The 22,334-nt window shown below is 44.1% G+C and overlaps 3 protein-coding genes across 4 annotated transcripts; 2 read left to right on the top strand and 1 right to left on the bottom strand.

Annotated features, from left to right (window-relative positions):
* Positions 1-1,922: 1,922 nt before the first annotated feature.
* Positions 1,923-4,915, bottom strand: med21 (mediator complex subunit 21). The gene is made up of 4 exons (XM_070992416.1): positions 4,757-4,915; positions 4,293-4,407; positions 4,017-4,117; positions 1,923-2,578 (listed from the first exon to the last, which is right to left on the bottom strand). The coding sequence occupies exons 1-4, from the start codon at positions 4,796-4,798 to the stop codon at positions 2,399-2,401; spliced, it is 438 nt and encodes a 145-aa protein (XP_070848517.1). The 5' UTR covers positions 4,799-4,915; the 3' UTR covers positions 1,923-2,398.
* Positions 4,916-4,927: 12 nt separating this feature from the next.
* Positions 4,928-8,953, top strand: fgfr1op2 (FGFR1 oncogene partner 2). Its single transcript, XM_070992415.1, has 6 exons — positions 4,928-5,217; positions 6,095-6,231; positions 6,512-6,629; positions 6,720-6,862; positions 6,979-7,092; positions 8,461-8,953. Exons 1-6 carry the CDS (start codon positions 5,193-5,195, stop codon positions 8,596-8,598), a joined length of 675 nt encoding a protein of 224 aa, XP_070848516.1. The 5' UTR covers positions 4,928-5,192; the 3' UTR covers positions 8,599-8,953.
* Positions 8,954-9,495: 542 nt separating this feature from the next.
* Positions 9,496-20,094, top strand: tm7sf3 (transmembrane 7 superfamily member 3). 2 transcript variants are annotated; one of them, XM_070992530.1, is made up of 12 exons: positions 9,496-9,774; positions 11,953-12,107; positions 14,769-14,919; positions 15,279-15,399; positions 16,720-16,891; positions 17,009-17,186; positions 17,272-17,358; positions 17,967-18,047; positions 18,140-18,292; positions 18,421-18,521; positions 18,736-18,898; positions 18,974-20,094. In XM_070992530.1, exons 1-12 carry the CDS (start codon positions 9,639-9,641, stop codon positions 19,225-19,227), a joined length of 1,752 nt encoding a protein of 583 aa, XP_070848631.1. In that variant the 5' UTR covers positions 9,496-9,638; the 3' UTR covers positions 19,228-20,094. The 2 variants fall into 2 exon arrangements, with proteins under 2 accessions (XP_070848631.1, XP_070848632.1); XM_070992531.1 differs by lacking the exon at positions 18,421-18,521 and having other exon boundaries at positions 18,140-18,378.
* Positions 20,095-22,334: the final 2,240 nt, after the last annotated feature.

The following is a 22,334-nucleotide window of genomic DNA, read 5'->3' as shown; positions in this document are numbered from 1 at the left end:
CCAGGATACATTTACAGAAAGAAGAAGAAGAAAAAACTTACATGAACGATTTCTATTGAAATATTATTATACATATATGACAACAAAACTGTAATGTATACCCCATGGACTATTTTCCCCAGTGACAATACAGGAGATAAAATACTAAAAAGCATAATACATTAAAAATAAAGTAATGATAGCATGCCACAGGCTGAAAACAGCTATATTCTAAGTATAATCCAAGAGATATTTCTATCAAGGCAAGACCTGAGACCTTTGGTGTTACAGTTCAAGTCAACTGCAGCTTGTTTGGCCCAAAACATGTCAAATGTGATCATTGTTTAAATTAGAAACCGCAGAATCTGTTTTTACATTTCAACATAACAATGTAGAAATTCCAAAGGAAACTGACTTTTCCTCCCATCATCACAGCGAGGTTCGCTTAGAAATATATTCACCCTATCTGTAATGTGGACCCTTGCTCACTTGTGTTATTTGCTGAGGGTCTCTCAGACAAAGAGCAGGTGTATACAGTAAAGAATAACCATAATAATCACCACTGAAACATGCAGGTGACACCACTGACGCTGACCAAAACAGAAAGGAAAACAGTTGTGGCTGGTAGGTGAGGTTTCTCTGCCGTAAATCTCCTTATTTGGATGGATTGAGTGCTTTTACTGCCAGAGCCATGATGTCAACACACACAGATGTGGGTGGACCCTGCGAACACGTCTGGGTGTGGTGTCCAGCAGACAAGGCTGTTTTTATATTTCTCACATCAATGGGGCCCACTGAGCTGTGACACAGCAACTATATTTAGGGTTTGGGCTATAAACTCTCTGGCCTGCAGCCTATGCTTCACAAAGTTCAGTCTGAAACACTCAGACCACTGAGACGCAGTCTTAATGAAATCAAGATTGCACCACATGACTGGTGCTGTGTGAAAACAACTGAACTGGGATGATTTTTTATTAGATTGTCAGAGGAGGCAGAGAGGTTATTTTCTCAGATTTAAAAGAAATTGCTTAAAATAAACACTTAATTGGTGAGGCATTGTTATGTATTTTCCTATTTTGTGAATCATCTTGTGACCACCGGAGTCCTTTCAGGACATCTGGGCTCTAACAGTTACATATAAGGAGGTTTTTGTCTTATCCTCAGATTGCAGAAAAAGGTTCTGAGAGTTTTTGATGTATTACAAATACATTAATTTTGGTATCTTACACAACTTACAGCTCTCTTCCCTATTTTACGCCTCAGCAATCTGTCATTTTTCCTCATATGCTATTTTCATTTTGATTGTGAAATCCTCTCAACTGTCATGACATATCCTCAAACCACAGATTAGTTCCTAAAATAATTTTTGACATTTTGAGGTTCTAAGCAAGCAGCACCAGCATGTTCTGTCAGGTGTTTAGCTGATGCTCCCATCTGGAATTACAGGAAGTGGCAGAATGGACCTCCACTCATTGATTACCACTTGACAAATGAGCATGAAACACCAGGTCAAAGGTCACACAATCCACCTTCCCTAATAAGCAGAAGTGTACTCATATTGAAACTGAGATCATTCCCACAAAAGCACTGAATGCATCAATCATTAATTCATTTTATAGTAGAGTCCATTTATTCTGGTAAGTCAGGATTTATCATTTCTGTGATTCTATTCTGCTGACACAGCTTTTTATGATTAAGGACTGAAACAGACTAAAATATATTTAAAAAAAACACAGTTTGAATTTTGTCATTTTATAAATAAATATTATGAGAGTGGAACATCGCTTGTTAGCACTACCTGCCTCTTTGGGAGATAAAAATGCTTCTTCTAATTGTTTTCCAAGACAAATCTTATGGAAAACAACTGCAAGAATGTACAAAGAATTCTGCCAAACTAAAGTTATGTTGCTGCAAAGACACAAAAAGTCTGAACAAGTGAAATCCCCAAATAGTTTGTTCAAGCTTTATTAAAAAAAAAAGACCAAGACTCATCAGATGTGGAGTCACAGTGAGCTGAGGGGGTTTGTTAACCGAATCTGAAGAGTGTTGTTTGAGTGAAGATACTCCAGAAGCACAATTTCAATCATTTTGTTCATAAATATCAAAAACAGACTTAATATGTACATAAAACATGAAAAACAGGGTGACTGTTCACACATTCAGACCAGCCTTGTGGACCATAGAAAACCTCTATGGCAGTATTTTACCAAACTTTCTGTATCAGCAGAAAGGTCAGAAGAAAGATGGTTTCTTGCACTCTTTTCCAACTAGCCTCCAGTATTTTCTAGTAGCACTGTGATGAAGCAACAAAGTGATGTTTCACTGACTGCTGACATCTCACATTTCTGATGTTGGAGGGTAAAAATAAAGAGTGAAAATGACTGAGAACTGTCCAGAACTGCATGATGTGCGTTGTGGGTCAGGACTCGGCAGGTGAAGGCTGGCTCGGTGCTCCGTTGCGGGTGCGGAGCTGCGACTGGGCAATGTCAGCCAGAGCACTCTGGATCTTCTCCAGCAGCATGTCGCCACGGTAAACCACCTCCTCCAGACGAGCCGCGGCATCGTGGTTCTCCTCCTCCAGCTGCCGTAGACTGGCCGCCTGACAGGAGGTCACAGATTCATTTCCAATGAACGGCGGCGGTATTTTCTGTGCATCAAATGACTGATGTGTGTTGCACAAGCAAACAGTGAGCACCAGCCCATACACTACTCTCAAAAGGCAACACTGATACATGAAACACAGCAGCTGGAGAAATAAGAAAATATACCTGGCTATATAAATATACTAGAATGAAGTGAGAAAATAAGGTAACCTTTTCACCTGACTCTGTTTTACTGATCAAAAGCTGTACCTGCTTGTGCTGTCGAGACAAAGCTGCCAGTTAGTTGTAACTGACTGACGGCTCAGGATGGAAAACACATCACTCTTTTTCAGAGAGAGAAAAAAAAAAAAATCAAACAAATGTAAAAGAAGTGACTCACTGGTGTATTCGGAGTCTCTTGGGATGTTCCCCTGCAGCTGATTATTTCAGTTACTAAATATTGTATTGGCACAGGTACTTGTGAAGTGAATTGCTGCCTATATATAGAGTATAGGACAGCTGCTGTTATGCAAGCCTCTCCTCACATTGTGGCGACAGTAATGTGTGAGTGTTGTCACTCTCTGCACAGGTAATTTACATTTTCCTATAATAGTTTGCATCAGTGCATAACCAACATGTAATACTGCAAAATCTTTAGTCCTACATAGGATTCATTTATATGCAACCCTTTATTAGCTTGAATAGAAATCATGAATTTAGAGCACCTCACTTAACGAGGATGAGATAAGTTTAATGGTGGTAGGACTGTTGAACTGTGGGATTAAAATGTTGTATGACTCATGTTCTACGACAAATCGAAGTGTCCTCTTGGGTTGATAGGACAAATAAGCTGCATTGACACCATTTATTTCCAGGGAGGACAGTCAAGAGAAAGTCACTTCATACTGCAACACAAGCTCAGCTGGTTTTGTTGTTACAGGAAAGCCTCCTCTGCTGCGTGCCATCTCAGTATGTGCGTCTGTTGCTGCTGTATGTAAATGTACTTGACAGACACGCTCCATGGTACACTGACTTATTTACTTTGGGTTTTTTGACAAACACTGTTGAGATGTTAAATCCAGCCCCTTGTCCAACGCAGAATGATTTGCATTACATTTAATAATCAACCTACTATCATGGGGAAGGCTAGTCCTTCTAAAACACATGTAGGGTTATGCAATTACTTTGAAAATGTAAATGTTGCAATGTGAGTTTGAAGAGAGAAACATACAAGTACAGCATGTGATAAACTGATTAGTGCTGATGTTTCAGTAATGAAAAAAATCAAGTCTTGTACTGTCACTCCTGAAAGCAGCTGGAAAAGCATTCACCTGGCTCCCCCTGCTGGCTGAAACCTAGAAGTGCTAACTGGGCTTTTGTGTGGGTTCATCCCCTTTTCAGCTGAGAATCGTTATCTGATGCATGTCTAAAAAGGTATTTGTGAATTGTGCTGACCTGCAGAGCTGCCGTGGACTCCTCGCTGGGCAGAGAGTCGATCAGTACATCCACATCTTTGGCTGTTCTGGCGATCAGGGCGGCAAATAGCTGGGCATATTCTAGATAGAGATGAAAATGTCGAATCCTAACGTTTAACAGTCATGTTTCTCTGTCATGTTAAGTCATTAGCAAACAGTTAAGACATTTAATATAAAGGGGAGAGATATATGTGCAAAGATGACTATTATTCAATACGATAGGATTATAGGTTTAAAATCTGAACAGATAAACCACCTTCGGTTGGGTTTGCTGGCTGATCTTTGTTGATGGCCGTCTGGATGTTACTGAAGGAGGCAGGAGGCGCACACTGTTGCAGAACGCCGATGGCATTACAAAACTGATCTGCAAGCTGGACACACAAAACAACAGTATCAACAAGATTGCACTTTCATTCAAGCAGGAAACTCGTTGTTGACGCTGCCAGTCAGACACCCGTTCGCTACATAGTAACTAGGAGTTACTTTGAGTTTCGAAAGTTGTAACACAGCAATACTGTCGCAAATGTGTCTGTGTAAGAGTCTCAAGCTGAACTTGTTAGTGTTAACGTTACAGGCCGCTAGTCGTTAGCTACCCAATGATGGAATTACTGAAAGCTGGACGACTGCTTCGCAATAGCTACTACATTCGAATGCTATAACCAGTCAAAATTAAGTTATTTGTTGTCAGTTATCGTTTTAAAACTCCCATATTTGCCTTACCGAATTGACAGCGTCTTGAAGCTGTGTTAGCCTGTCCGCCATATTTTCTGTAATTTAACAAATGACTGTCATTCATCTTCTTCTGGTTTTATTGGCGGGTGGTAAACAGCTTTCGGGTGCATTACCGCCGCGCACTGGACACTGTCTTGTCGCGAGAATGTCTCGATACAAAATCTCGCGGGATTGGACAGTATTTTGGATGCTTTAGTTTGCATGTTAAAGTTCAGGGATAGCTGCAGCTGATTTATCTTGAGACTGACTTCTCAGCAAACGACTATAAATCAACGTGTTAATATTTGCCATCTCACTGTGCTTTATTAAGGAATAGAGCTGCATCAGAAGCTCTGCTTACTAATCGTGGATGTGGAGCAATTAGCCTGTAGCTAATGTTAGCTACCAAAACATCAACAGGAAGCAACGGACTAGCTTAATTGCAATGTCTTGCACATTGAGTTCTCCAGGTACAACAGATTATTATTGCATGTATTTCCGAACGTTAATTAAGAACTGTTTTGAATTCGAGTCTGCCAGTCAGACCAACATGTTTGTAATACGAGCCTTAAGTGGATTTGCATGACAGCTTTAGTGTGCTAAGTCGGCTAGTAAGTTAGGTGGTGCTGCTGGTGATACAATAGCAACACTAATCAGTTAACTGAATCAGAAAAACTGAGTGTGTAATTGTCGTTTCCTCTACCATAGCTAAGGTAAATATGGCGCACCAGTAACCCGATATATCACCACCAACAAGGTAATGTTAGCTTGAGCGAATTAGCTGACACAGCAGCTGTCATCCGAGGTGTGACGAGGTGAAGGACGACGAGCTAAGTGCATGGTGTTATTTGTTAGTGCTCTGATCATTTTCCTCATTGTGCTGAACAACTACTGTTTTATTTATTTTAGTGAGTCTAATTGGACATAATCTAAAAATGCACACACGGAGAGTTTCGGTTTTTGTTACTGTCACTCCACCTGGGGTCAGTAAGTGGTGTATTGAACACCTTGATGAGGCATAACTTCATGTACTTTATCTGAACCAATTTATAACCCGAGATAAAAGCCAGATCAAAATACAAAGTACAGGCTTGTAAATGGAAATTGTGAGGGAATGGATAGTTTGTTATTACATATCTCTGTATGATTATATTCAGGCCATTGTTTCCATCACATGTTTTGTTAGCATGCAAGCATTTCGAACCAGTCATCAGGCAGAGGCATTCATTGATCTTCACAGAAGAAAAGAGACCAAATTAACCCACTTTTCTCAATCAAAACCAGAATGTTGTAGTTGTTGTTGTTCATCTGTCACAGTTTCTTGTAATGATGACTTGTATCTCCCAGGCATGAACTGTACCCTAGAGAAGGTCCTGGCAGATGCCAAATCATTAGTTGAAAGGCTTCGTAACCACGACAATGCTGCCGAGATGTTAATCGAGCAGACAACATCGCTCAACAAGCATGTGGATGCCATGAAACAGGTACAGTGTCACATGATGTTGATGCCAGATAAATAGGAATGTTCTTTTTACAGATTCTTCTGCACAATATCAGGAAAAGCTAACATGGGATAGAGTGAAAGCTATTTATAAAATAAGCTTCAGACATAAGCCAACTACATTAAAACCATTCAAATATTATTTTAACAGTGACTCTGGCTCAGCACTGTTTTCCAATTAGGAGCCGTCTAACATAATGAACTGTAAACTGAAATCTTTCACTTGCATAATGAGAGTTGGTTTGGTTATCTCTTGTTGCCAGTACCAAGAAGAGATTGACACGTTGAACCAGGTTGCGCGACATCGTCCCCGTTCAAGTCTGGTCCTGGGAATCCAACAGGAAAACCGTCAAATCAGAGAGCTCCAACAGGAAAACAAAGGTAAATGGTTAATTTGATATTGTGTGTTGTAGGCGTTGTATACAGCGTTGTCTCCTGCACAAACTGAACCTGTGTTCACTCTTCCTGTAGAGTTACGGACATCACTGGAGGAACACCAGTCTGCCTTAGAGCTCATCATGACCAAATACAGGGAGCAGGTGTTCAGGCTCCTCATGGCGAGCAAGAGGGATGACCCTGCCATCGTGACACAACTGAAGGAGCAGCACACCACGGTCAGTGAGGCCCACACTTGACTTGATTGTAAACTGAAACAAACTTGTAAGGTGATTTAATAAGGACTATCAGTTTCCACTGCCTGTTATTTCCTGTATTTGTTTCCCCTTTGTAGGAAATGCAAGCACACATAGACAAGATCAATGAGATGGCCTCTGTGATGAGGAAGGCGATAGAGGTGGACGAGGGGCGAACGTGTAAAGACGAGGAGAGGATTAAACAGCTCGAGGTAAAAGAAAATGTCCGACCCTGTTCCACATGTACTTCTGACGATTCCAAATCCACAAGACGCGAGTTGTAGCAGCAGAATCCTGGTGGAGGGTATGGATTCTTGTCTGCCCACACAAGTGAAAAAGCTGAACTTGAGAGGAAAATCCTGACCGTTTTTTTTCCACTCTTTGATAGACTGTTAGTTGTGGCTAGCTCACATGACACATGGAATACCAGTGAGGATTGCCAGCTTTGGGAGCAGTAATTACACTAAAAGGGAGTGCTCGACATAGTGAGAAAGTTGTGACCAAAACCCATTAGCAGGCAGCACTGGTTAAAATCACAGAAGCCCGCCATACTGGATATGTATTAGTAATATCATCAATAAGAAGTGATGTCCACATTATCCAGGTACACAGGATCATGAAACAAGACTTTTACACACCTGTTTGCTATTTTTTTTTTTTTTTTCTGAAAAATTGCGAGTACAACATCAGTCAAGTCAAACACTGAAACTCTAAATGCACACTGGTCACCAAAGCAGCCCAGCCCAGAAAATCATCGGCTGCCCTCTCCCCTCCCTGATGGACATCTACTCGTCCCGCTGTCTCACCAGAGCAAATAATATCATCAAGGACAGTTCCCACCCTGGCTCCACCCTCTTTGACCTGCTGCCCTCAGGAAGACGTTACAGGTGCATCGGGTCCAAAACAAACAGACTCAAGAACAGTTTCTTTCCCAAAGCCATCACCACTCTGAACTCACATATGCACTGACATCAATCCCCTGGTCTACCTCTATCACAAATTACTTTTAATATTATTGTGTATTTATTGTATTTATTGCACCTTTTGCACTGAAGGAGCTGCTCTGAATTTTTCTATTCAAAGCATTGATCATCGAGCCTGGTTAACCTTTGCCCCGTTCATTAGGGAAAGCCATAAACACACAGTAACAGAGTGAGTTATCTTATCTTGACTGGGCCTTTCTTCTCCTGCAGTTTCTGCACAGAAATACCATGACTCTAACAGCTCACTAGATACTGATAGCAAATTCTTCTCTCTAAGCTGCAGGGAGGTTTTCTTCTTGGGATACTGAACATTTTTCACATGTTGCTTTTATGATTTATGGCACTTTTTTTTTCCTGGTTTGTCTTTTATCCCCTTATGCTGTCGTTTATTGGAAACCCACCTAGAGGAGTTAGATTACAGAGAAAAAGATGAATTCCTGCACATTGTAGGAATGCTGGTGGTTATTCAGCAACAGCCGGGAGAGAATCAGAATACCTGCATCTGTTATCTGTACCCAAAGGTTTAACTTCAAAAGCCTGTGATAAATGCAGTAATAGTAATCCGAATGTTTGCATGCACATGTCTGTGTCTTTTAGCTGGAGAACAGTGGACTGCGAGAGCTGCTGGGAATCAGTCGAGAGGCTTTCCTGATTCTGAAGAGAGAAGATGCATCAGAGAGCACGTCACTGTCGCCGCTGCTAACCAGTGCTGATGTCAGCTTACGAAAGAGTTAGAGAGCCCATGGTGACTGCTCACCCCCCGTCCCCCTACCGCTGCCACTACTGTGTACAGTGTGTACAGTGTGTTTCCACATACCGCTTCACTTTTCACCTTTATAATTTTTTCCAACGATCTTCTCCCTTTTCCTGGACCTATTACAGCATGATGCCCTAGAGCCGGTCCCTGTCCTGTGATTCAGCCACAAGCAATGTGCACACACATCTTTCTCTCTGTCTCATGTTTTGTTTTGTTTTTTTTCCTTTTCTGTTTGCTAATTTTGCCAGCATGCACAAGTCTGTGGTGCCTGCAAGGTTTTAATGTGTGAATGGGTAAAAGAAGGGCTCGAGTTAAAATAAATCTGTGAACATGAAATTGCTTTGGGTTTAATTTGACTTGCAAACGTCTGACACAGCACAGATTCCCATGTTTCTAGTTCTCTTTGAGTGGTCTGTGCAAGTAGTCAACTTCTCACTTTCACTGTTTGTGTTATTGTAACACATTGCCACGGGCAGCTAAAAAGCAGGAATAGAAACATGATCCAATCCACAACTATGCTGTAACATCCAACTACCCCTTCGTCTGGAGAGTACTAACAAGCCAATTTGTGTTTATTGCAATGGCTTAAGAACATTTTTGTAAAAGTAACAAATCATGAGCACCAGCCTTCGTTACTGCTTTAAAATAATTTTGTGCGCACAATATTGTGTTTATTCATACTTACTTTATTGTGATTTATATAGTCTCAAAACAGATATTAAGAAAGAGCTCCCACTCCCTCTCCAAGAACCACATGTCCACAGCATGCAATATCACATTTTGTTGTTGCTAGGTAGTGATTCATCATGCTAACATTTGCGATCTTAGAGAGTGGTTGGAGATGGCGGGAGGAGTTATCGCGGGACCCGGGACGCGATTCTCGCGGAAGCAACGATGAGCAGTCAAAGCGGCGGAGGGAGACGGTTGACACTCGAAACTGCCCAGTTGAGAGAAGCATGTCATCTTCGCGTTTGCAGGGACCTCCACTATCCGAACACAGGAGGCTGAGAGGTTACCAATGATTTTATTTAGCAGCATTTCGAAGTCTTCTGTTGTCAAATCAACGAAGCAGAGGAGGAATATGTCTCGCTGGATTTTGTGCCCGCTGCTGCAGCTGCTGCTCCTGGTGTGTGAAGTTCATGCTCAAGTGGAAAGTGAGTGAACGTTACTGGAGCTAGAAATGTCAATTACTTTCAGTTTTAGCAGCATTATTTAGCTTTCTCATCTTGAAAACCGACAGGTATAGGGAGACGTGCTAGCTAACTTTGTGGAGTGGGTGGACTGAGGGTCGCTTCATGCTGTAATTGTTACACTGTACGTAAATCACTTCAGTGTCACTCGGCTGAACTTGTTATTGTTGTGTAGCTTTAGCTCACGTTAGCTAGCTGTTAAACATTTAACTTGGTCAGTGACAGTTTTGTGTGCAGTTCAGTGTATACGAGTAAAAAACTGTGATTTGTCTGATTAAAGTCTAACAGAAAGATCGAAGTTCAGCTATTACTGTAATTTGAGACCCTTGAACCAAAACAAATGGTGGATGTAAGAAATGAGGAAGTAAAACCAAGTGGAGTGAGAGTATTTGCTCTGATAGGTAAATAACAACACATGATTTATGCAACTTTTCAATTGTTTTCATTGTGATTGTGTATTCACTGTTTCTGCTCATAATTATAGTTTTCTTTCTGGAGGGAAAAGAGTATTTATCCCCTCGTTCTCCACCAAACTCCACTGGAAGTAAAGAACTTCTTTTGGTGAATTTATTCAGTTATTCAAGAGGGAAAGTCTTACATGCATGACTCATTTTAAATTAAATACATTTTAGATATGAAAAATAAAAATAAGTAATAGTCAATGAATATGAGGACAGTAAATGGTGTCTTCCTCACACAAGCCCTTTCTGGCTCAATTGATTCCCCTGTGTTCACACGTCAGAAGAATGAAGGCAGCAGGTCAGTCCTGAGCCGGAGTCTGACCTGCAAACAGTCTGGATGAAGGCGGCACGTGTAACCTGCAACAAATCCACAGAGCTCTACCTTTAATACTGGCATTTGTCCTCTCTGCATGAGACACAAACATGCAGACACAACAAGACCATACATACGATCCCAGCTGTGTGGCGCTTGCTGTTATATTATTGACGAACGCGGTCAGATGCTGAAAGTGACGCAGTGTAAATAAAAGACAGCTGGTATTAAAAACAGCTGTTGACTTTTTCTCAGACTTTGAGGCCCAGTGAAATCAATCAGAGGACAAAGTGAGAGAGATAAACTGTGTGGAAAGTTCAGTCTCACGGTGAGCTGAGGAACAGCACACAGATAAGGCTGAGTTGCGGGTGAGCTGTGATCTTTACAACTGAGAGATGTTTCCGAAAGTTACTGCTCAACCACTGGCCATTTTCCCTTTTTTTCTGGTTTTCTAGGTCAGGCTACATGTGCTTATCAGATCTAATTTGTGGACCTTTGCGGTTGCAGGACTGTCATTTGAAGCGGTCATGGTGTTGCTCAGCAAATCATGCGTCAGTGTTTTTCTGCACATTCCACTCAGATTAATGATCCCTTAAGAGTGAATATCTCCGTGGTTGATTAATTATTACTGTGTTACTCAAATGGTAAAAGAAAAAGCAGCATTGAGCTTAGTAGATATATTTATTTACTTGTTTGAAAAGCGGCAATATACATTAATCATCATTCAAACAAATGCACCCGGGTTAGCTGAAGGACTAGTTTTCATTGGCAGTCCCTTTGCCAGAGGTTGTTAGGCATCCCAGAATAATAAAAATAGCACATTAAGGTATAAAAGTAAATGTACTCAGTGGCCGTCCACCACTGACAAACGGTGGTTGCGTGCTTCAGATTTCAGTGTCGTACGTCATTGCTTGATGCAGAGCGTACTTCTTCATTTGGCCTTTTCTCTCAGAGCTCTTTAAAGTGCTGCTGAGCTGCTTTACGTTGGCCTCCTTGTCGTGGCAGCAGCTGTCTGATGTCAGGGAATTTGCATGTTACTATATGCTGCCTTGTGTCTGTCACAATCGGCCCTTGTTCCTCGCTACAGTAACTTAGATTGGCGGAAGACAAACTTAATGTCTAAACTTAGCATTATGTGCACCTACAGCCTGAGTAATCAGTGACAGTGCTCTCAAAACACTCAGAAAAAAATCCTTTACATTTGACTTAACAAGCTTGGAATGCGAATAGCTTTGCCTTAAGTCCAAAACCAGAGAAAATTTGACGACAACAGCAATATGTGTAAAGTATAGTAATGATCAAAAGAATGAAACGATATTGATTATTGGCCCAAAATGTGTGAATTGACTGTCCCCCTCTGTGTCACAGACCGGGTGATTTTCCTGCCGGGAACCTTCCAGAACGTGAGCCTCTCCCAGAATGAGACGGTGCAGGCCGTGGTGTCCAGGATCCCCTCAGAGGTGGCTTTCATCACGCTGCAGTTCCACACGCAGCACCGCAACGCCACGCTCTCCTACACCCGGGTGAGATGGCGCTGCCCTGCCTCACAGCTCGAGAGGTTCACAGGGTTAAACTGGTGGTAACAGCCAATAATGGGCTGGATTACAGAGAAAAATGTAAAGTTAAAGGCATAGTTGGGAAACACGCTTATTCACTTTCTTTCTCATTAAACTTGAAGCTGCAGTCAGCTGCTGGTTAGCTTAGCTTAGCATAGAGACCTTTAACAGGATCTGAAGGTTTCCTCCTGTTTCCAGTCTTTGTGCTAAGCTAAGCTAATGAGCTGCTGGCTTCATTTTCAGTGCACAGACATGAGCTCACTGTAAAATGACCAGTGGACTGTTACGTATGGCACCAGGGCTGGAATGATAAAGTAGGCGAGCTAATGCTCCATTTTTTTAAAAGAAAGAATCTGTACTTGTTGATCATGCTCGTGTTTTATTCAGTCCTGCTGAATAATGCAACACATCTGCTTCCTCTGTGAGTATATGTGGATATGTGATTGGATTAGATAGGCCACTAAATGAAATGAGATACTGTGAGTCGGTCAGGAAGTCACTTCTACCTCTGATTCATGAATGAGGCTTTGTGAGGGAGGTCTTCTGACCCACTGAGAGAAGTGGCAGTCAGCTGATGTACAGTCCACTGGTCATGAGTGGCAAACAGGGCAACCCTGAGGGAAAACCTCCTGGCGTCGGTCCCAGAAGTCTCAGGGGCGAGCTCGGTTTAGGTCAACGCTGCGCAGACGGCCAGATTGCCTAATTTAGTTTAGTTTTACGTATTTTCACTGGTGATGGAAAGCAGGAGAAAGGAAAACAAACGCATGTGAGGTTCTCAGTGGCAGGGAACGTCTCCTAGAAGAAGAAGAAGAGCCCGTTGATGCAAATGAACGTCAAAACTCAGCATGGAGCAGATCACTAGCACCTAAACCTGCACTGGGAAGTCAGAGAAGAAGAGGAAGTGTGTTTTCAAACACAAGTGGTTCAATGGAGAGTGAACATGCACGCTACACGCTTCAGTTTTCTTATTATGATCTCTCTTCCACTAATGTCGTTTTTTTTTCCCCTTTATTTTTATCACTCACTCGCTTCAGGTGAAACCACAAGATGTTTTTTTTTTTTGTTTTTTTTTTGTTTTTTTTAATTTATCAGCCAGTGTGGTTTCTCTTCGGGTTAACAAACCACTTGTATAAATCTCATCACTTTTTATTATCAAGACAAATCAACCGCTTGAACTTGAGCATGTGGAAATGGAAATCGGACACGCTTTCATAAACTGAACACACAGCGCGCTCGGTTGAATCACTGTGTGTGTTTCCTGTTGATGACTAATGAGGAGTCGTGTTGAGCTGTAATCCTTTACACACTTGTGATTTAGCGTGGTTTGAAGTTGCTCTGCATCAGTGGCGCATCAGAGAAATTCAGAGAAAACCACATCGAATGGGGTGTCTCTTTGCACTCCTGCGCCGCCCGTCCTACAATAGACGTATTGTATGAGCAGTTGGACTGAGAGCCACACTGTGTGGGTACAGTGCTTCGATGCTGCCAGGCTCTGCACAACACAGTAATTCAGTGTTTGCTCACTGAAACATATGTGGCAAAATGTATGTCCATGTCAGAAATATGTGGCATGTTTTAGGGTGATATCTGTCAAAATAATGTCATTTCTGAGCTGTTCAACAGTTGTTCCATGACATTCACCATTTAGCCCCACTGGTATACCAGTCAACTGATTTTATTGGCTGATATTGGCCCGTTATTATATCAGTAAAGGCGTGTATGTTGTTGCATATAATGTCAGCAACAGTATGTTGAACAGGATCTGTTGAACTCAGTGATGAAGCACTCGATCAGATTGGATTTTTTACATTTTGTCTCCCAGGACAGACCGTGATGCTCATTTTTTTCCATTTCTAGGAACACACATTCTGTTCTCAGCCGAGTAGTTCATGTGAACTGGCAGGTTATCGGTTCAGGATGTGGTGAACTGTGCCGCCCATTCCTTTCTAAAGATCATGCGAAAACAGGTGACAAATGCATCTTTTTTTTTTTTTTAAATGCAATATGATGAACAAACCAGCTGGGCACTGTAGTTTTTAGCAAATGCTACTCAAAGAGGAACAAATAGTGCTTTTGTTGGGGTCTGTTTTCAGCTGTGGATTAATACACGCTTGGCCATCATCATAAGAAAAGTTGTCACCCACAACAACATCGTGGCTAACTGATGTGTTTATCAGCTTTTGGTTGCGGTGGTCACCACACTCACCCCCCTACAGCAGGGCTATCTGTGGCCTTCTGTGAACTTCTCCTGTTGGCTGCCAATGAAAAGAATGAATTTCATTGCTTCATTTGTTAGTGAATAATAGAATTTGTTCAGAGGGCGAGTTTCCTGTGACTCGGGTCACTTTCAGAACGCGGACACGAGCGCTTGTTGACCTTTTGCTCACAAACAGTCTCATGAGTCTTATCAGAAGCTCAGCTGTTGAAAAATGTCTGTAGACTCTGTAGTGAATCATAATCCTCAGCAAGTAACGTGTGCGCTTTGTTGGTGACACAGTAATCCATGAACAAAGAACAGACACACTGTCTGTGCTTTCATATGTCTGCCTGTCTGTCCATCAGCCCGCCGTGGAGTTTTCTTACTGTCTGAGTTGTGATCATGCTGTTTGTTTGTGTTTTTTGGTTCAGATGGCAGACCAGGGTCACTCTCTGACAGCGGTGGACTCGGGGCTCCTGTCAGCCCTCCAGCCGGGCCAAGCGTCCCTCTCTTTGTTCCTGTCTTCCCCTGGTGGTGACGCTGTGGCGGGCACTGGGGTCATCCTCCCATACTCCAGCCAGGGTACTTCAACAAGTTCCAGTTAAATCGGGCTGTGAACAGACATGCCAGTGCTCTTCTCCTCTGATTTCTTTCACTCTGCCTTGCATAAGAAGTCAGAAGGAAGGAAGGAAGTTGCAGCCCACTGCTCATGAAAACAGTTTCAAAGCATGGAAACTTTCATTACCACAGGCTAAAAAACAAAAAACAAAAAAACAGTTGATTGTGTTTTTGACTTGAGGAAGCTCACACAGACCATGAGTGAGCGCTGGCAGTGATTGTGCTTGCTCATATGCCTCCTCAGCGCGATGCCAAGTCATCCTGACATGGCAGGGCGCCACTAAGCCTCAGCAGCTTCTAATAACACATTTGTTCTGTTTCAGATCCAGTCCCCGGAGCTTGCAACATGGAGTTCGACCTGGACATCGACCCGAACGTCTACATCCGCTACAACCTCTACGAGACCACCATCCGGTTTGCACCGGCGAACTTGGGATACGAGAGGTAACGCGCAAGATCCACTGGCATCGTCCGCACTGCTTCCTGTTCACGCTGCGCAGCAGAAGGCAGCGTTAACTCATCTGCCGACACACCAACCCGCTGTTTATTTGCTTTGAAATGATCTCGTGCTCTCTCACACACACACACACACACACACACACACACACACACACACACACACACACACACACACACATAGCCTCCTCCTCCTCTATTGCAGCCGATCGTACTCGCTTCATTTTCTCAGGAATGTCTGTTGTGCGTCAAAGCCATCTTGGGGCAGAATGAGATTTCTTGGCTTGTTAATTCATCTCCCGTTGCATCTCTGCCTGCCGGCCTGCTCAGTTTTTACACCTCGAGCCAGGTTTAATAACTCAGCGGTGAGCGCTTTTGAGGAAGACAATGTTTCTGCGTGTTTGCCTGCAGGTTTCAGTTCTGCATCGCAGTTGCTGCTGTGGTTTGGCTACGAGGATGGTCTCGAGCGGCTCCAAACAGCATGTGGGAAAATTGTGAAAACAACTAAACAAACGTGGAAAATGTCGTTTTCAGCCCTTTACAAGCAGGGCTTTGTTTCGTTGACTGCCTTTTATTGCCAGTCAGTTCATTTCAGTTAAACCTCGACTTGTTTGACGTGTCTAACGGGTGTGAGTCATCTAAGGTGAGGAGTCCAGGCGAGCTGTCAATCATATACTGAACGGCTGCGTTCACGTGGATCCAGCACCAGTGAAATCCAAATGTTTTTCCAAAGATTCACTGCTCTTTTTTCTTTGTTTTGTTTACTTTTCTGGGGTGTTCCTGCAGCTGTCATCCATAATTAGATGTACGCCGCTCCTCCACTTGCTTTGTGGGACAGCAGTGTGTATCGACGGCGCACAAAGGGTGTTGCTGGAGGATTTCTGAAAACCGAAACGAAAGCATGAAAATATTCTGCTCTGCACATTAGTGCAGTATAAAGCCTTTGATTCAGCATTCACGAGTCTGCAGCCATGGCCGCTGTTGAAGGCTGAGCTCGTATCTCTGCAGCAGATGCTTGTGAGCCCGCCGTCACCGCTCCGACACACAGTTGCAGTTCACAGGGTGCACTGATAAACCACAGAATTACAGCGAATGGCATTACAGAAAAAGTAGCTCATGTCAGGTTTCAGTTTTAGTGTCTTTGCACTCGTTCTCTCGCTCACCCACTCTCCCTCTCATTCAACGAAGTTTCCGTGTGTAATGGAGATGTTTGTTTGTCAGAGCCAGTGAACGCAACATTTTCTGTTGACAGCACACTGAGCCTTTCAGCTTCACAGATTTGTCCCGACTGTCCTCACTGTCCATCAGGGGAGAAGCTCCTCTGGCCTGCGACCAAACCATGGAAGCCAACACGCGCTGGCGGCTGCGGTATGACGTCTACCAGTACTTCCTGCCTGAGAACGACCTATCGGAGCGCAGCCTGTTCATTGGCATCCAGGCTGTGGCCGACGTCCGGCGCATGGCTGAGAACGGCAAACGGGTGGGGCCCCAAGAACACCGTCATTTCGCTCAGGAGGTTTCTTCTGATGGAGAACATGTTTCAGGACAAATGACAGCTGACGTGTCGCTCGCTAACTCTTCACCCGCCTCTCTGCAGGTCATGACGCTGTCATCATCAGATCTGAGCATGGCAGTGTTCAACTCCATCCCCGGTCAGGGCGTCATCTACTCCGTCATCGTCAGAGACCCGCTGCGGAACACCTCGGCCTCCTACATCCCCGTCCACACCTACGCCTGCAGCTTCACATCCACCCTGGACGGCTGTCAGACGCTTGGTGAGCTGCAGACCCTTTACTGCTTTATTATTAGATATGATGAAGCTTATTGCAGGCGGTGAATGATTTCTGTTAATATACACAGGAAAGGTATCTACGAAGATTTTCTTCACCGTCGCTGGCTTGGCGGGTCTGTTTGTGTGCTTCGTTGGACATCGATTCTTCAAATGTGGTGAGTGGCGGCTTGGGGGATTTCTTCTGCACACTTCTGTTCCCATCATGGAGGCAGCAGTGAACAGGACTCAAAATGCTCTAAATTTAGCTTTTTTCCAGTCATACTTCACTCCAGAGTCAACAGAATAGATCAGTCGGGGTCAGAGGTCATGTTTGCACAGCGTAACTCGTACGTAGGAGCTTAAAAATGACTCAAAGGGGAGCAAAGCTCTGGCGTGGTGCGTTCACAGTACAGCAGAGTGGTGGATACTCTTGTAGCATTTGTCCAGCTAACACCAGAAACTCAGTGGGTGTGGCAACGGCCTGCCTGTCATGTGGTCTCCCTCGCATGTGATGCAGAAATGTATTTGTTCCCAGCTGAACCCATGACTGTGATCTGCCGCTGATAGATCTGAGCGATGGCGTCGGAGGATACGATGCAGTTTACCTCAGAGGGAGAGCGTGTGGCTTCATCCCCGTCCAGCAGTTAAATTGTCATTAGTGATGTTTGCGTGGAGTGATCAGACATGTCTGACTTGGTTCTGTGATTGAATTACTGTGATGTCTAAAGGTTTTATTCTCTTTCTTCCTGTTTTCCTCCTCCCCTCCGCTCTGTGTCTCACGCAGAGTTGTTTTGCATGGGGTTTAGCTTCGCAGCGTTTTTCTTCTTCGTGCTGATCACCAGGACCACAGAGCTGGACTACGACAGTGAGTTTTATACAGCTGCGGCGCGGACAGCAGAATTTGAACGCATCTGAGCTCGGGGCCCGACGTTTCTGTCTGCTTGCGTCTCCCTGCAGTCTGCCTGGCCGTGTCAGCGGTGATCGGCGTGGTGGGCGGGGTCCTCCTCGTGATGAGCTGGTGGCGTTTCGGTTCGGTCATGGCCTGCATTGTCGTGGTTGGGCTGATGCTCGGCTTCCTCACCGCCTCCACTGTCCTCTTCACTCCTCTCGGTAGGAAACAGTTATCCCAGCATGACCCCAGTTGTTTGGTGTCAGTGGCTCGTAGATGCTACAGAAGTCAGCCAATCCTGGTCGAGGTATGAATACTGCTACGTTAAGTAAGTTTGATGTGTTTTCAGGTGACCTCGATGTGTTCAGGCACTCGGATGTGGTTTTCTGGGTGACGTTCTGCTGCATCATGATCATTGTTCCGCTCTTCTTCGTGCGTTGGCCCAGAGAGGTAACAGATTGAATGCTTCAACCCGCTCGCTGCAGTCTGGGTCGCTCTGAAGCGCGTCGCTTCGGCGCCATCTAGCGGCAGTAATAAGAATGACGCTGTGACTGGCAGCGCACACAATCATTTGAATTTAAAAAAAAAAATCCTCAACACACAATGATGATACTTAACATGACACAACGGACCAGATCACATTACACTGTGTTTCTTGTATCAGGGAAACATCATCACGTGCGGCGTCGTCGGTGCTTACGCCGTGATCCTGGCTGTCAACGCCTACATTTACACCAGCCTCTCCTACATCACGCTGAACATCCTCAAACGCTTCCTCAACAACAGCTACAGCGCCGCGTTCACTGACGTGCCCTTCCAGACCATCGGTGAGTATCCTGGCAGAAACCACAATCTCAGTATCACCCTCAAACGTCTTTGACATAATCCTGTCTCCCTTTTAGACTATGTTATGATCACGGTGTGGGTGGTGCTCGGCGTCGGCGGCATCGTGCTGCAGCTGTACCGCGAGCGCTCCCGCCCGTTCTTCCCGCCCAGCCCGTACCTCATGTGGCAGCAGGAACGCGAGCGCCGCAAGACCAACGTCCTGGACCCAAGGCACCACTTCGCCCCTCTGCCCAACCGCCTCCTGGCCAGAGTGCGGCAGTTCACCAAGAGGGCCGAGCCGGCTGGAGAACACACACCTCTGCTCCTGTAAAGCCTCGGCCCCCCTCGCCGTCGCTCTCTAAGTCGAGGTCTGAAGCAGAGAGGAAACTGGGATGCATTTTCAACCAGTGGAGGCTCAGACTGCCATGTTACAAAGAAGCAGAGATCATGGCGACTGGGAGGAATACAGTTCTCAGAAGTGCCGCGTAAACGACCCAAAGAGGGATTCTGACTCTTCTTTTATATTAAAAAAAAAAGTTTTGTACAAAGACCCCCCCCCACGCCACATTTATTTAACGCTTAAATGGCATTTTAACAGTCACTGCTACTGAAGGAGAACTAAAGCCTTTGAATGTCTTTAATCACTAAAATGTCGTCTGTTACTTCTGCTCACTTCACTGTCTGCACGTAAATCCCAGCAACGCGTTTATCTGTGCAGAGCTGGATAAAGATAATAGAAATGCTGTGTAAAAGTTGACGTTTTAGACTAATGATACATCACGTAGGTCAGTAAAGTGAGGTCACAAACAAAACAATCGAAGTAAACAAATGCAATATTGCACTGTTTTTACATTTCAGCCTCCAAAATAAGAGAAAGCGTCCAGCCTGTTTCTCCCTCCCTTCTTGTTTAGTCCTGCGTTCCTGATTGGACGACACGTGGCCGTCTGGTCGCTCTTTTTGTAATTTGCACACTGGATTTTAATATATTTAATTGTTCCGGCTGTAACGGTGCTCATCGATGATGTTTTAATCCGTTTGTGCCACGACTTTTCTCAGGGTGTCACGCTCGACTGCACTGAGACAACTGATGAAACCTTCCACTTGTGTCTGGAAGCCTGTGAATGTCTGTCAGTATTTTGTTTGGCCAGAGTTCAGCTCTGGTCTCATGACTTTGAAACAATAAAAGCCAAAACAGCCATTTGCAGTCGAACGTGTTCTGGTATTGACAGAGCTGTGCTGTTTGAGGACGTGGAGGATGTGGCTTGGCATCATCTGGCTGAAATGAGCAAGGCCCTCCTGAAAAAGACGTCAGAACCTCCATGTTTCATTCAGCACTGATGGAGCCATGTGTACTAGTGCAGCCTCATACCGTCACAGATGCTGGCTTTTGAACTGTGTGCTGACAACAAGCTGGATGGTCCCTCTCCTCTTTAGCCTCTTTAGCATGGTAGAGTTTCAGTTTGCACTCACGGATGCGGTGATGAACTGTTCACAGATGATGGTTTTTGGACGTGTGCCTGAGCCCATTCAGTTTAGAGCACAGCCGGCCAGTACTGGTTTTCAGCCTCGTCTCTTCCATACAGAGATTTCTTCACATTTGCTCAATCTTTTAATGACATTATGTTCTGCTGACAATGAAATCAACACATTCTTTACAATTTTGCATTAAGACACATTGTTTGTAAGTTTGCCAGCTCTGTCTGTCTCTCCCCATCTCTGCCTCAGACACACTCAGCCTCTCTGGGAGGCTCTTTTTATGCCCAGTCATGTTGCTCACCTGTTGCCAGTTAACCTAATCAGCTGTGAGATCTTCCACCAGCTGTTTTCTTTTAGTGTTTCATAGCTTTTCCAGTCTTTTGTTGCCCTCGTCCCAGCTTTTTGAATCGTGTTGCTGGCATCAAATTCTAAATCAGGATCTAATTTTCAAAAACAATGAAATTTCTCAGTTTTAACATCTGATATGTTGTCTTTGTGGGCGGCACGGTGGTGCAGCAGGTAGTGCGCGTGCCTCACAGCAAGAAGGTCGCCGGTTTGATCCCCGGGTCAGACGGGGCCTTTCTGTGTGGAGTTTTCATGTTCTTCCCGTGCATGCGTGGGTTCTCTCCGGCTTCCTCCCACAGACCAAAAACATGCTCATTAGGTTGATTGATGACTCTAAATTGTCCTTAAGTGTGAGCGTGAATGGTTGTGTGTGTCTGTATATGTAGCCCTGCAATCGACTGGTGACCAGCTCAGGGTGTACCCCGCCTCTCGCCCGTTGACAGCTGGGATAGGCTCCAGCCCCCCTGCAACCCCAAAAAGGGGTAGTCGGGTATAGAAAATGGATGGATGGATGGATGTTGTCTGGGGTTTTGCAAATCATTGCATTGTTTCTGTTTACATTTTACAGTCCCAACTTTTTTTGGAAGCAGGGTTGCATATTCTTTAAACCTGCATCGTTTTTTTTTTGCCACTTGTGTGCAGCAGAAAGAGCCTGTAAACACAACATTGACATATCATTCTTAAAGTTGATATGACAAACTTGTTACCAAACAATTGCTTATTTAAACATGTAACAAACAGGTGGAACCATAGCAGTCATGTGGAGTCATGTTTCTGGCCACCTGACTCCATTTTTGGTCTCTACCTACTCGTGAGGGAAATATCTGGACTTCATGATCGCGAGCTAGTCACAGACCTTTCTGTCTGCTGCAGTGAACAGTGGATAAATCAACAGCTGCCTGCTGCATCAGGAATCAGCTGCTGACTGAACCAAAGCTGTAAAGGTGAGTATTTTCACTGTGGTACTAAGTTTTAAAGTAAAAGATCTGAATACTTCTTCCACCACTGCCTCTAATGCATAGAAATCACTGCTTTTTAACGTGGACTTTGGTGTCCAGAATGGTCGCGTGACTGAAATGGCTTGACAGCAGCTGATTGCATTTAAGACTTAATGACTACATCTATCCACGCTTGACTTTCAGAAAAAAGTAATATAGGGTTTTGTTTCTGTTGTTATTCATCATGTGAATACACAAAGAGAGAATCTGGCTTGAATTGTTTACATTCTCAGCTTAAGAGTCTTTTTCCTTCCATCTCTTTATGATCCAACATTTGTCCACTAACACTAATACAAGCCCAGTGTAGTTGCAGTGTTTGTTTAGTACCACTAGATGGCAGCAAACGGTCTTATTTCCAGTAAAGACTGCACACCAGCACAGGTGATTCCACTTATTCTGCCTCATTAGAGCTCTGCTGAGGTTGAACATGGTCAGAGCTACATTGGAAATTACGTGAGGCCGCTGGACACAAGTTATTAAGACATATGATCCACTCAGTTTTTAAGTAAAGTTACAGTCAGCAGTTAATCTTCTGCATATTACAAAGCATCAGTGTTGCTTTCGTCACCGTTTCCCCACAGTCTGAATGCTCCAAGGATTTTGCTGGCTATCCAGGCTA

The sequence above is a fragment of the Chaetodon trifascialis genome, chromosome 22, assembly GCF_039877785.1.
Source record: "Chaetodon trifascialis isolate fChaTrf1 chromosome 22, fChaTrf1.hap1, whole genome shotgun sequence".
Lineage (NCBI taxonomy): Eukaryota > Metazoa > Chordata > Actinopteri > Chaetodontiformes > Chaetodontidae > Chaetodon > Chaetodon trifascialis.
This window is presented reverse-complemented; position numbering and strand designations above follow the sequence as displayed.

What these genes read in the sequence shown, in the direction of transcription:
- med21 (XM_070992416.1), bottom strand. Translation starts at nt 4,798, where the DNA reads ATGGCGGACAGGCTAACACAGCTTCAAGACGCTGTCAATTCG. An exon ending in TTCAAGACGCTGTCAATTCG is followed by an intron (nt 4,408 to 4,756) that starts GTAAGGCAAATA and finishes TTGTGTGTCCAG; the next exon opens with CTTGCAGATCAGTTTTGTAA. An exon ending in GCCAGCAAACCCAACCGAAG is followed by an intron (nt 4,118 to 4,292) that starts GTGGTTTATCTG and finishes ATCTCTATCTAG; the next exon opens with AATATGCCCAGCTATTTGCC.
- fgfr1op2 (XM_070992415.1), top strand. Translation starts at nt 5,193, where the DNA reads ATGTCTTGCACATTGAGTTCTCCAG. An exon ending in TTGCACATTGAGTTCTCCAG is followed by an intron (nt 5,218 to 6,094) that starts GTACAACAGATT and finishes TGTATCTCCCAG; the next exon opens with GCATGAACTGTACCCTAGAG. An exon ending in TGAAGGAGCAGCACACCACG is followed by an intron (nt 6,863 to 6,978) that starts GTCAGTGAGGCC and finishes TCCCCTTTGTAG; the next exon opens with GAAATGCAAGCACACATAGA.
- tm7sf3 (XM_070992530.1), top strand. Translation starts at nt 9,639, where the DNA reads ATGATTTTATTTAGCAGCATTTCGAAGTCTTCTGTTGTCAAATCAACG. An exon ending in CCTCCCATACTCCAGCCAGG is followed by an intron (nt 14,920 to 15,278) that starts GTACTTCAACAA and finishes GTTCTGTTTCAG; the next exon opens with ATCCAGTCCCCGGAGCTTGC. An exon ending in TGGCTGAGAACGGCAAACGG is followed by an intron (nt 16,892 to 17,008) that starts GTGGGGCCCCAA and finishes GCCTCTCTGCAG; the next exon opens with GTCATGACGCTGTCATCATC.